At 43.1% G+C, this 14,363-nt stretch overlaps 1 protein-coding gene across 2 annotated transcripts; it reads right to left on the bottom strand.

Annotated features, from left to right (window-relative positions):
• Nucleotides 1-1,137: 1,137 nt before the first annotated feature.
• DEPDC7 (DEP domain containing 7) lies at nt 1,138-9,752 on the bottom strand. 2 transcript variants are annotated; one of them, XM_030949833.1, is made up of 9 exons: nt 9,641-9,752; nt 7,101-7,488; nt 5,408-5,538; nt 4,270-4,459; nt 3,270-3,484; nt 2,024-2,166; nt 1,704-1,829; nt 1,527-1,605; nt 1,138-1,367 (listed from the first exon to the last, which is right to left on the bottom strand). In XM_030949833.1, the coding sequence occupies exons 1-9, from the start codon at nt 9,711-9,713 to the stop codon at nt 1,156-1,158; spliced, it is 1,557 nt and encodes a 518-aa protein (XP_030805693.1). In that variant the 5' UTR covers nt 9,714-9,752; the 3' UTR covers nt 1,138-1,155. The 2 variants fall into 2 exon arrangements, with proteins under 2 accessions (XP_030805693.1, XP_030805695.1); XM_030949835.1 differs by having other exon boundaries at nt 3,270-3,412.
• Between the last annotated feature and the right edge of the window lie 4,611 nt (nt 9,753-14,363).

Raw genomic sequence — 14,363 nt, 5'->3', positions numbered from 1 at the left:
TTTCAGAGAAACACTCTGGCCCCTGGCAGCAGACACCAGTAATCACTGAAGCATTAGTTAGTGAGACATGAGAGTCTGACACAAGATGATGCTTTTTAAGAACAGCTCACCACATGTGACTGTAACAGCTATTACTACTTTGTTATCATAATTAAATCAGTTTTTGCTCCTAAATAAAAGAACAGAGCTCAACACTTTAAATTGAACAAAATTTGGTTGGTATTTTTTTTCCCAACAGCAGCTGTAATGAAGTTTTGGTGATATCATTCCAAAGATAACTCCACAAGAGTCAAAATTAGATATCTGATCATGTTTTATATATATATATATATATATATATATATATATATATATATATATACACACATGTGATTGCAGTTGCCTGAGTTGCAAATCTTGGTATTTCCACTGTAGACCAGCCATGAAGAAGAAATGCCACGGGAAAAGCCAAAGGCCCTTCATTTGCTCTAGCACTTTTCTAATTACAGCTGGTGACATCAGTAAGAGTTACAGACAGAGCAAAACCCTGCAGGGATGAAGATAACCAGCCACTGACAGTACATCCTGTGGCAACCAAAGCCAGACTGACTTCAAAATCCAGACTGACTTCACCACCTCAGGAGAGCCAATTCCTCACTCTGGTGCCATTTGAGCTTAAAACAGCACAGTAATTCAGCACACACATGGGTTAGTTGGCTGGCAAGCCTGAAGAAAAGCTGTGCAGTATCTAGCAGAACATGTTTTTTAGCTCTCTCCAGCACACAGCGAGTCAAAGATCAAATGTTATGTCATGCTCACATAATCCAAGGCAAATTAGGGGAAAAAAATAAAAAACCAGCAACATAAAATTCAGTGCTGGGGCAAAAGGTGGCAGAGAGATTTCATTCATGGTGTCTTCCATCTCAAATACTCAAATAGAGGGAGTACTTGGCTTTTGGGGAGGAAAAGGAATTATTTTGGTCCTATAGCAATTAACAATGAAAAAAAAAGCTAAACTATAAATAAAGGTCAAACTCAGTTACTGTTGGCATTGGTAATAATTGCATAAATCCCATCAATTTCCACAAAATAACTTTATTAGGTAGATACATGAATATAAAAGATTTACAAATATATTAGTGTTCTCACTGCTGGGGTATACAAAGGAATCAATATTTACACATAATTAGTAACTCTGTCTCCAAAATACTGCATAAAAATACTTGGATTACTACTATGAAACTGATCTAGCAGCCTCTTTCTCTCTTTGTCAGAGAGCTTTGAATCTTCATCAATAGCTTTCAATAGAGAGAAGAGCTCATCCTTTGTGGTCTTCTCTGTGTTGGAGCGATACTCTCTCTCATCCAGCTTTTGGCAAAAGGTATAACCTGAAAGGAAAGGAGAGAGGATTATCACCACACTCCACCCACCCTCGAGATTCCAGGGACCCACCCTCCTTTAGATCACACCAGCCATTGTTACAAACTTTTTTTGCATTTGTCATTTGGGGGCATGACAAGATTACAAAGCTCAGTGGGAAGGGTTACCTGATATCTTGCTGGGATCCTGGCCCTTCTGCAGGGCCAGCAGTTTATTGCTGACCATTTTGTGCAGCGCCCCTGGGATCTGGAACAGAAAGAGAGCACAAGGCAACAGCAGCTTTTCCATGAAAGCTCTCCGTGAACTTTCAGATAAACAAAACCTGGCCATTTTCTAGCTCCTACCTTCAACACATCTCTCTGGTTGTCCACAAGGAACAAGATCAGGAGGTCAGTTTTCCCTCTGGATAGGTTTTTGTTGTTGATAATAGCTTTAGAGAACGTCCTTTTCACAACCATCCTGTTGTCACTCTAAAGAACAAAGGGAAATAATGACCAGAAGAGGAGAGTTAGAGTCCCCCAATAGGAAGGGCACCACCTTTGTTCTTCTGAGACATGGCTTTTCCTGTAGTCACAAATTTAAACTACAAAGGTGTTTTCTGACCAGTACCTGGGCCGTCTGGATTTCAGAAAGAGCAAAACAATTATCAAGAATGCAGATTTACCTCCTTCTGTAGCTTGATCTCAGAATTATGTGCTGCAACAGCCATGAAGTACAGCAGTCTCCTGAACTCCTCCCTGACTTGGCTGTCTAGGAGCTTCAAATAGAGCTGAACAGCTTCTAAAGACTGCTCCATCTTCCCATTCACTGGGGAGAGAGAAAGGGATCCATTGCCATATTCAGTTAAAGAAATGTTACCATAAAGCACACCCGAATTAGCCACCGAAGAGATGCCCTTCTCTCTAAACAGACCCTGCCAAACACAGCAATCCATTCTCCCAAAAACCTCTCCCAGGCTGAGGAGAGCTGCTTGCAGAGCCTCTGACAACATCCCACACACAGGCCTTCAGCCTGGCATTAAAGCTCCCTTGTAATTAAGTTCAATTACAGTTCAGCCATCTTAAAAGGGATGAGAAGTACTGAGAAAGAAAAATGGTTCTATTAAAAAAAAAAAAGAACGACCTCTGCTTGTGGTAATAAAGACCTCAAAAAACTGAGGAATATGTCCTAGATACATGGGCTAGTTTGATGATTTGATGAGTTAATTGCAAACTACTTTGTAGAACTTGGCTAAGTTTTAATTTGCCTTACTATGCAGAATAGTCATTTTAGAGCTGTGAGTTGTTTAAATGAAGTAGGCTGTACTAATATCCTTTATCATGTAGAGAGGAAGAATGGGATATAAATGCAAAGTATTCCAGTTAACATGAAAAAAGGAGAATAATCAAGGCAGAGAATTTATAAAAAATAAGGAGATCTGGGATAAAATGTTGAGAACTAAAACATCAAAAGCTTTCTAAAATGCTGTCCAAACAAAATTTAAAAACAAGTAAAAATGAAAAAACTAAAAGTTGTCAATGGTGTACCAAGCGTTTACAGATTTCAGTTTAGCTCTTACAGCCTAAATATTTACTATTAGGCTATATTTATATTTCATTTCCCATGGATATCTGACTTCCATGGATACCAGCTAGTACCAAATAATAACACTCTGGTTTCACAGCCATTCTACACAGACCTGAACAATGATTACAGAACTGCATACCGTAAGAACCAAAATGTCAAAGAACAGTCTTTATGACTAGACATTTAAAAAAACCCCAGCCATACATAAAACCCCCAAACAAAACTAAAACAAAACAAAAAAACACTTGTAGAAGTCAGCTTTTAGTCTCGGCTCCTGAGGTAAACACTCAGTTTCTCAGTACATATCTCACATAAGCATTGGAACACAGCTCTGTTTTACTTACCTAATAGCTCTGCAATTCCTAAATGAATTTCAGATGCATGGCTTAAGAGTGGCTCCTTTTTTTGGCTGTAGTACCTCCCAATGTTTTCAAACAGCAGCAGCTTCCAGGAATCTGCTTTGTCTGGCTGATCAGGCAGGTTCCTGCTAATATCCACCACCATATGATCAGGAAGATATTCCAAGCAATCAATTGCTGCAGAGAGCCACTCGTCTGTCCTGGAAGACAGAGGGGTTTGGGTTTGCACCTTTAATTGTGGGTGCCCTTCAGAGCTGGCTGCAGTGCTTTCCACAGAGAGCAGGCACACTGGTTCCTCCATCACACTGAAAACTGCGTGTGTGGGCACTAAAGCCCATCGGAAATTCACACACAACGCACTTCCCCTGACACACTCAGGCAGATCACAGTCATAAGCCTCTTTGTTATGTATTTAATCAAGATGAAAAATTAGTAACCCACAAGTAAACAGGCCCAAGCAGTAAAACCCAAAGTCAGTCATGTCCTCTACTATTAGATAAGGACACAATTATTGCTGGATAAACAGAAACATGAACCTTGATCTGATTCAGACTGGTACAAGTTTTTCTGAGAATGTTTTCAACTCCATGCACAGTTTCAAGCTCAACATTCTTAGCTCTTTGAATACAGTAGGAGAAACTAAACTAGTTCCTCACAAGCAATGTCTCCAGGAAAAACTTTCATGATGATTACAAACCCTCTATTCTTCCCTCAACGCAACAAAGAATTTCCCCTCTGAATACCACCAGCTACTGTCATTGCATTCAAAAACCATCCCAGTGTTCAGCAGACATTCTCACCAAGCAATTGATATTTACCACTTATTCCAGTCAAGTCCAACAGGGAAAAAGCACCTGCTCACATCCTTTCTGCTGAGACTGAGACTGCTGCATTTGCTACATCCCCCCAAAGACCAACTGTGCTTTACACTGCCCTGAAAGCAGAAAGATTTCCAGAGCTGCAGAGGACAGGAATGATTTCTTACTGAGAGTCACTGAAAGCCTTGAGGATCTCTCTGTCCAGGTAGTTGCTGGTGATGACATATCCAGGTGCCTTCCTGGGCTCTGGCAGCTGAGGTCTGATCTCCTGGTGCTCCAGCAGAGACTCCAGCAGAGGGAGATCCACCAGCTGCAGCAGGCGAGCAATTGTTTGTTCTTGCCACACTTCATTAATAACTGGGAAAGGTGGATACACAAAGCACAGGGAGACTCAGCATGTGCAAAAACTCATCCCAAGGAAGATAACTCCCCTTCCTCCCATCGGGCCTAACCTTACAGATTGATTTTAGCGAAGTAGAGACTTGCAGTAGCAAAGCATGTGGCTCTTATCAGCTTGAAGTGCCTTTTATCACCACAAAAAGGCAAGAATTACCCATTTGTTTAGTTAGCTACAAGTGTGGGAGAACTGCTTTTCGAATAAATCTGAAGTGCCTTACACTCTTTGTGCTCTAATTTGCAAACAATCTTTGTTCTAGATAAGGGATGAAAAAAAAGTACAACAGTGACACTCTCCTTATCACAGCTTCCTTGAGTATTTCCCTGTGATGAAACCACAGTTTCTAGGATGCATTAGCATTTTAACCAAAGGAAAAAACACATCAGATCATAGTTTGGTCTGAAAGACAAGCAGTGAATTGTCAAGAAGAGTTTCACACAATACTGAAGGAGTGCTGGATGTGCAGATACACAATTCACTTCCAGCTAACAGCAGACTATTTGCCCTGACTAAAACCAGCACAAGTAGTGCAGGTAACTGAGTATTATGAATATTTCTAACTCAAATCAGGCTCATAATACTCAATACCAGCACAAGTAGTGCAGGTAAGTGGGTATTATGAATATTTCTAACTCAAATCAAGCCCTACACATTGGGTATTCTTCCCCACAAAAGTCAACGCTGATTTATTTCAGTCAAGAGATAATGCCTCTTGTCTGATGAAATAAAAAGGCAAAAGGCAAGCCTGCAACAAATATAATTTGCCTTTTCATGACATGGTGTTCAAACCAAAATACTGCGAGTGTCAGTTTGCCTCCCTCTCCAACCTGAGGGGCACAAGTCTTCCCAGTCCTGTAGATGTTCCTTCCCTCTCCCACAGACAAGGACTGGGACATTATCTGGCTTACCTCGACGGGACAAGCTGTCTGAGATGTTTACTTGAGGGCTGCTTGCAGGATTTAGACTTAGGTTTTCCCAAAGATCCTCCAAGCTTTCTGGTTTGAATGGGGTATTGTAGAGCAACGTGCTGTTCTCATATCTGAGATTAAAACCAGTTTATAGAAATATATGTATAACCATATATATGGATAACCAAATATATAATGCAACATACAGATATGGGTAACTGTCCCAAGATCAAAAAGTTTCTCCTGTATAGATATTTACATAATTCCCCCTTGTCTCCCCTGCCTCGAAATTTCCTCTGTCCAAGTCATCCAGGAGAACGTATCATACCTGCAAAAATTATTTGCATGTAACAGAACCACTCCAGCCACAAAATTACTGTTCCTCCAAGCACAGCTATGTGATTTCAATTCCCAACTCTTCTTTGTTTTAGGGCACTGCAATAGCTTTTTGATGTCCACTATCTTTGACATGGATATGCATGTATTGACGCTGTTCCTTTGACTAAATGAAGAAATGTAACCCAATGGATCTGCGCCCTGCCCAGAAGGAAAACACCTTCATTCTACACTAATAAAACAGGAATAATCCTGTTTAATGACTGTTTGTTCAGTATATTCTAAGTCTTACTTTAACAGCTCTTGTGATGGAAGTATTTTTAAATACCACATATAATTAAAGTGATTTTAATTTCCCATGAATTCTCTTTTTAAATAAAGACTTGGGACAGTATGCTTTAGGACAGAACAAGAGCCAGTGGGAGAGAGGGGAGAAGCAGGGCAAAGGAAATATTTTTAATCTCTGTTCCTCTACTTTTTTCATCAGGGTTGATGCACTCAAGTTCACATTTGCTACTCACATGAATATGTCAGTCAAATAAGGAATTTTGGGTCAATATAATTTACAATTTCCAAGAGTGCACATTGCTAAAACTACTGCATTAAATTCATCCACGTAGTTTCTTGTAAGAATATGTCAGAGTAGGTGAAGAGATGAACATTTCACAAAAACTTTTGAAGGGAGGTTATGTGGCAAAGTGGCATCCACACATTCTGCTTTGTGTGGGGTTAGTTAGCATCAGGGATTTCTTTGCCCACTCCTAAAGGGACAGGGAAACAAAAAAACCTCACCATTGCACTTGCCTCTGGTTCTAGGATGGAGTGCAATAGCAGAACAGCAGAACAGCCTGCTACCCTGCCTGGAAACAAGTCATACATGCATAAAGAAACAGCTAAAAAGGGAGATAAGTTGGAAGTGTAGCAAAGCAAAGATGGTGAAAGGAGAAAACATTTTTTTCTTAGAAGGTGCATGGATTGGCACCTGGAAGCTCTGGTTTATGCCAGAGCTAGATGTGCAGTGACTAAGATTGCCCTGTTGCATTAGCCTGTCTGATGCACCTGAATTCCAGCTGGTTACATTGATTTAGATCAGTATGTAAATGCACTTAATTTCTACCCTCTCACCTCCCTCCCCCAAGGCGAGGTGACAACAGAGAGAGAAAACGAGCAGCCATGTAGGCTGCGTGGTTTACTCTCTTCAAATTGCTCTTTCCTACCTGTCTTCCACCCACATCTTCACAAACATCTATGCAGCATCTATTTTTACCCCTTAAACGTACAAGTTTGCTTTTCTCTCCCCCAGAACACATAATATTTTCCTCTCGAAAATCATTTCTCTTCACCTCCCCGTACTAACCTCTGCGAGGCACACTGCTGGTAATCCTTCTCAAGCTCAGGCTGGTTGGAGGCGTTTGTGAACCTGTAGAGGCTGCAGCTGCTGTCCTCAAACACGGAGCGCTTGTCTTTGCCAAAGACCCTGGTGGAGACGGCCTCGAACACTTTGCAGTCCATCAGCGCTTGGCACACGCGCACCACCTTAGCCCGGGAGATATCCACGTCCCCAAAATACTTGTTCTGCAGGAGGTGGGCGAAGACAACATCCACTGCGTCCGAGCCAATGAAGCAGTCGTGGTAACTCTTGAGGTTCTGGCGGCGCTTCTTCACTTCCACCTGAGTTTGGAGGGCGCTGATAATGCTGCTCCAGACGAAGGTGGCTCCGAACGGCTTCTGCGCCAGGCTGAAGCCTGAGGGCACACACACAGAGCCTGAATTCATGCTGCAGCCACAGAGAACAGCCCCCTTCCTGGCTTCCAGCTTTCGTCAACCTCGTAAGGGTTTAAAAACCGTTCAGACTTCCACTTTGGCTCGGGTTGCTCAGGCATTAACACTGTGTTACTTCCTCAGCAATCTGCCTGCTCTGCGCCACTGTCTCCCTCCCTCCCTCTCTCTCTTTGGTGGTTGCCCTCGCTACACCAGCGTAAAGCTTTGCAACCAGGAGTTCCTGTTTTTTCAGCCTTTGTCCTTTTGTGTGTCCCTTGGTCACCTAATGGTCACCCTTGCAGAACCACAAACCAGCTGCGTGCGCTCCTAACACACCCCGGCTCCTCCACAGCACCACCAGAGCCACACGGCTGGGCAGGGAACAGGGGATGAAGGGAGTCCCCAGGGCCCTGCTGGCTCCAGGACTGTGCACACACACACAAGCTACCTAACATAGTGCTTAGCACACCACTAACAAGTCCATGGATTCTCTGGAGATGGCACTGACACCGCACTGATGCCACCAGAGCGCTCTTTGCCACCCAACGCCACTTCCGTGAGCCAGCCCGTCTTCCCTCCCCCAGTGAAACCACTGAACTATTACTCATTTACCAGTCTGAGTAGAACAAAATGCCAGCAGCCAACAGCTTGACCTGAGGCTACGCTCAGCCTCCACAAGGACGCAAAAACACACGAAGTTTGTTTTTAAGCAGGTAGCACCCAACAGGGGAGAGCTGCAGCCACCAGGGAGGCTAGAATTAGAACACGTTTTCCAGTAAATCAGATGAAAAACTTACTAAGAGTGAAAGCAGAGGAAGAAGAGAGAAATCAAAAGCTGAAGGACAAAATATGGAAGGAGAAGTTGGCAGCAATCCTACAGAAAGCCAGCTGGGATTGTGACAGACCTCAAACCAAATGAATTAACAGTGCAAGGCAGTGTTTGAAAAAAACAACAACATGGAACATATTACCACGAGCGTTTTCCACAGAGATGCAGGAGGTGGTTGTTTCTGCTCTGTTTAGTTTGAAGTGGCTTTAGCTAGAGAGGTGCATTCCAATTTGGGGCACCAAATCACCAATCAGTTTTCAGCTGATCCCCAGCTGCAGGAAAGCCCAAACTGGCAAATAAGCAAGGGGAAAAGGAAAGGTAGAGGGGCAGTGAAGACTGGGAAGAGGGAGAGAAAGCAAGGAACACACCACCATTTGAACACACCAACACTTCAGAAAGACAGCATCTTTTGTTTCTGAAAAGATTCAAGCCAGAAAAGAAAAAAAAAAAAAAGAGACAAGAAAAGCAAAGCAGCTTTCTAACACACAGCATTGAACCAGCCAACGCAGAAATCTCCCAAAACCTCCAGTTTCCAAAGCTTTAAAAGTACAAGACGGACAAGGTACACAACTGCTGACACTTACACGCGATGACACCTTCAGGAAGGCTGAACAAACACAACGAACACGGAATTCCCTTCCTGCCCTACATTCCAATAGCCAGCTATGCTCTTTGGGAAGGAAGAACCCCAAACCCGACACCACCAAACACACAACCACGCTGGTTTCTGTCGCTAGAATAAACACGAGCACCTGCAACGCTTTAACTACCACTGACAGCCCTACCAGCGCTTCCTTACACACACTGAGCCTTCGGATCTTTTCTGAGGGAAGCGGTATGAAGCGTGCCATTAAGACAACAACTTTCCACAAAGTTAAAGTGGGGAAAGAAAAAGGGCAAAGGCAGGGAAAGAAAAAGGGCAAAGGTAGGGCAAGAAAAAGGGCAAAACCCAGCGAGCGCGGCCGATGTCGCCGCTTACGCTGCGCTACCGAGGCACCTGCTCCTGAGCCGCGCCGGGGCTGCGGAGCTGCCCGAGCCTCCCCGGCAGCCACCCCGGCGGCAGCTCCGCGGGCACGGCACGGCACGGCACGGCACGGTTCCGCGGGTTCCCGGCCCTGCCGCTGCCGCCGGCGGAGCGGGCACAGCCAGGACGGGATCCCCGCGGAAGCGGCTCCCGGAGCGCGGCCAAGTTTTGAACCTCCCAGAGCCGGGAAAGGCGCCGAGCGCAGCCGCCGCCGGCAGCCGCATCCCACTGCACGCCCGTCCCGCTCCCATTCCCTGCCCCGCTCCCCGGCGCTGGGCCGTACCCGGCGGCCTGGCGGCGGGGCTGCAGACCGCGCTGAGGCTCAGAGCCGCCGCCTTCTCCCGCACCGTGGCCATGGCGAGCGCCGGCTCCGCGCATCTGCCGCGCCGGGGCGGCTCTCGGCGCTCTCGGGGCCCGCGGGGGCGGAGCTGCCGCGCCCCCGCCCCGGGGCGGTGCCCGGGACCGGGCAGAAAGGGCAGCGACCGCCCCGGCCCTGCCCGAGCGCGGCTTGGCTGCCCCGAGGGCGGAAGGGACCGCTGGGGACCGTCCGGTGCCATCCCCCCGGCGAGGTCACACAGGAACGCGCTCGGGTGGCTCTGGAAAAAAACTCTTCCTCGTACCGAGGTGGAACTTCTGGTGCTTAGTGCTCCTCATCCGGTCCCTGGGCATGACCAAAAGAGCCTGGCACCGTGCTCTTGTCACCTGTCTTTAAGATGTTTATGTGCGCTGATGAGATCCCCTCTCAGTCTTCTCTTCTCCAGCCTGAACAGGTCCCGCTCCTGCAGTTTCTCTTTTTAAGAGAGATGCTCCAGACCCCTGACCATCTTTGTGACCTTCCACTGGACCCTCTCTGATAGTCCCGTGTCTGTTCTGCAGGATGTTTGCAATCCACTGACATGAAGCTGCTTTCCGTTTCAAAACTGGGAAGAAAGTTCTGAATGGTGGATAAATCCGAGGAAATCCAAGTTCCCGATAAAAAGTGTCTTCAAATATCGATTCCATACATTCCCATATATATATATGTATATATCAAAGGCATGTTCATTATGGCAGCTGGCATTTCTCATTGCAATGAAATGAAAAAATAAATTCATTTTCAGAGTAATAAGTGGTTTTTTCCTACTGCCTGCAGCAAACTGCTGAGAGATCCAACATAATTTTCTACTGTGTACAAAGTATAATTTTGTAATACAAATCAAGGATTTTGACATTCTTACTCAATGGAAGTGTATCAGAACAACATAAAATAATTCATGGGGTTTGGAATGATTTCCATAGGAACAGACAAAGTCAAACTGATCTCCATGGTTCACAGACACAGAAGAATGTAATGCACATTAAAGACCAAATAATACAATGTTACAAGTGATTCAAAAATTCACTTTGAGTCATCAGATAATTGAACTTTAGCCTGTTCTACGTCAAATTCTGTGCTAGCAGGTGAAAATACAGGATGTTTGCTATCCACTGAGGCTCAGGGCAGCCTTCTCTCCTCATTTGTCACACTTACAGGTAGGGCACTGCAAGTTTGTTCATTGTATGCAAATAAATAGATCATTTGAAGCTGTGAAAAATTCCTACAGGCAACTAGGTACCACAGACTTGTGGCAGACAAACATTTCTTCATGTTTCATTGCCTGAGTACAGTATTTGATAAAGGGAGTTCTAAACATGGAAGTTTTTGTGAAATTTTTCAGACAAGGAAGGCTTAAGTCTCTGGGCACAGAGAAAGGAACTTATTCAAGCTGTAGGAAAAAAAAAATAAAGTTCATCTTGTTTCCTGAACAATAGGAAGTGACTAACAGAGATTTATTTGTTGGGAAAAGAAGGGAAGATAAATCCCTTTTTAAAAAAAGTAGTCCTGATTCACATGTGCCAATAAGAACCCAATAAAATAACATATAATGCACTGTTTAATTTTTCCCTGCTTTTGCAGCAGTGTGATGCTAGAATTTTTGATGCATTGCCAAAATAAAACTGCAAATCAAGAAATACTGAATTAAAATTAATTTTAAAAAATTATTTATTTTTGCAGAGTTGTTGAAATAAAGTGATGCAGTCAATCATCCTGCTGTGGTTCACCTAATCTTGAGAGAATTCGAACCCACAAACATTTTGGAGTAGGAGATGCAGCAATCAGAACATTGCACCTCACCATGGAGAGTGATTTGGCAAACTCTGCTTGCAGGGAGCAGAGCAAGCCACAGCCAATCTGGTTTCCCCTTCCACAGCAGATTCCCCCAGTTAACCTCCATAAAGCTGAACACAGGATGCACAAGAGAATGCCAATTACAAAGGCACAATTAACATAATTTATTCATAAAATCGTTTGAGACCAATGTATTTTTAACAGAAGTCCTAGTCCTAACAAAAGTCAACAGTTGTGTCAGATTCTTTTCAGCTGTTATAAAGGACTTTTATAGCAAGGAACAGCACAATAAAAATCTATTTTCATTTATTTCCAGGTCATCTAGAAATACTCCTACCAGCTACAAAAGGATCAAGAGAGTGGTTATGTTTTGAAGAACTTAAAGACTTCACTTTTCAAGAATTTCTGAGTCTTATGTAAGATCTGTAGGGTTTAATTAGAAGCATAAAGCAGAAACAGAGTATTTAAATTCAACAGCCACAAATTCAGGCATGTCTGTTGATTAACTTCCTCATGTCAATTAAGTGTTTGCTCAAGGATAAAGATGGCAAAGGATAAAGACCCACGTTCGGGTCCTGTCTGATCATGGAGGGAGAGAAGGCAAAATGGAAACCTGCAGCTCACAAAGGGAGCAGTGATGCACACCTGCATGCAAAATGCAAAAAGCTTTTCCCATAATGAACCTGGAATCTGGGCTGCCAACCAGGAAGGGGAAGTGACAGCACCTGTAATTTCCAGATATTCTGAGCACTGTTCTTCCAGATAACGAAGGAGATATAATTGGATATAAGAACTTGCAAAGTAAAAGCACAAGAGGCATATCAATAGAAGATATTCTATTTTATAGGGGTGCTGCTGTTTTATCTGCAACAGATCAATGCTTGGTTAAGTGACTGGGAAATGTTATGTGTTCGTGAAAAAAACACAGGAAAAAGTTTTAATTTCATAACTTAAAAAAAAAACCAAAACAAAACTAGAAGGACACCAAAGCTGGAACATAAGCTGTTTTAAAACCCAGAATTGTTCAGTGTCCCAATTATTCAAATTTTAAACACCAAAATAGACAGTGACTTATCACAGCAAATTGACCAGGAAATAAAGAGGGACTTTTGCAGAACAGTACCATCCAATTTCTTATTTTCAAATGAATTCAGATTCCACTTTCTTGAATGGTTAACATAGAACTCTGCATGTCAAATGCCTCTCTTACATCTCAAGCATGTCAGAAGGCTCTCTCTTCTATACCAAACTTTATTCTTTAGATTTCAATTATGTTCCACAGCACTAAAGCTTTAAAGATTAAGTGTATATCAACACAGCTTAAATTATATATGTACATAAAATTCATTGCCATTGTCATCAGGATCTGTTGAACCCAATCGTTTTCTGTTTCTGAAAAAGCAAAGCAATTAATAATTACCATAAAAATTCAGAAAAATATTCCAGTTATTTAGAACAGTTACGCTTCTGTTTTTTCCCCACTTAAATATCAACAATGCCTGTATTCACTACAGTGGTGAAGTTGATGAAAGGCGTACATTATGAAGAGTAACCCTTAAAATGTTGCTCCATTCCATTGACAAATGTCGAGACAAATTGAAGTTCAGCATTTGGTTCAGTGTCGCACAGAGATCCTCGTGGAAGGGAAAATCTACAGCTTCTGTTTCAGAAATTGCTACAATTATCAGGGCATTATCAAATCTGCTCTACTTCGATGCCTGAGGATATAAAAGCCAGTGCAAAAGGTTTTCAGTTATGAAAGAGACCTATAAAAATGGGAAAACTCTTCTCTGGTGTGAAAAACACCAATCACTTGTTTTTAAAATTTTAAAAGTTTAATACTAATAAAATGGTTATAAAAATAGTAATACAATTTGAGTAATAATAATTTGGACAGTCTGGATTAGGACAATATGAGACAACAGAAACAAAGAGTTACAGACAGTCCGGGTACCTTTTTCTGGGCAAAATAAGCCCGAAAAAGGACCCACGTTAACAGAGGATTAACCCTTAAAAACAACAGCCTGTTGCATATTCATACACTCATACATGATGCATAAATTCCTTTCAAACACAGGATTCTGTCTGGTGAGTGTCAGCTTCTTCCTCTGACTCCTAACAGCACCTTCGAGGCGAGAAGAAGTTAATTTCTTCTGCTAAGAGGGCAATAAATTCTTTTTCTCTGAAAGATTTAGGTGTCCTGTGGCTGCTATCTCGCTGTGAGTCCTTTCTTTAAAACAAGTATCCTACATAGCATAGTTTCTATTTTAACATTTTGTTATAACCTAAAACTATATTTAACACAGTACTTAAGAGAATTAATACAGCATCACTTTCTAACACAGCACATATAATATTCGTTTTAATATTTGCGAAAAGCCAACCATAAAATACACATTTTTCACATCTGGTAATCTCAAATTTAAGCACATGAGCAGCTATTCATACAATACCAGATTGCAAAGGGCTGTTTGACAAGCTGGACAGATCTGAGGGCAGATTACAGAGCGGGCACAGGGAATCTCCCTTAGTGCTGGCTGACAGGTTCTGCCATTTGCAGCTCAGAGCAGGAGCATTGCCTGGGGCTGAGCTCCACGGGCTGCAGAGCACAGACACTCTCCCTTAGGATGCAGAGCAGGTTAGTCACTAACTCATTCTGCTTGGTCCCATTTCCCATCCCCATAGGAATTACAAAAGAGGACGGCACAGTGTGGCCACACTCTTGTCATAGAGAGCAGCAGGCACAAGTTCCCAAGGATTTTTCCTGGGAAAGGCACTGAGAAGCTCAGAAAAGAAAACAATTCTTATCTCTACTTGCTGCTCCTGTTGTATGGTACATGTGGAATGTGTTATGGAG

This window comes from Camarhynchus parvulus, chromosome 5, assembly GCF_901933205.1.
Source record: "Camarhynchus parvulus chromosome 5, STF_HiC, whole genome shotgun sequence".
NCBI classification, from domain to species: domain Eukaryota; kingdom Metazoa; phylum Chordata; class Aves; order Passeriformes; family Thraupidae; genus Camarhynchus; species Camarhynchus parvulus.
Note: the sequence above shows the minus strand (reverse complement) of the source record. Positions and strands in the feature narration are given on the sequence as shown.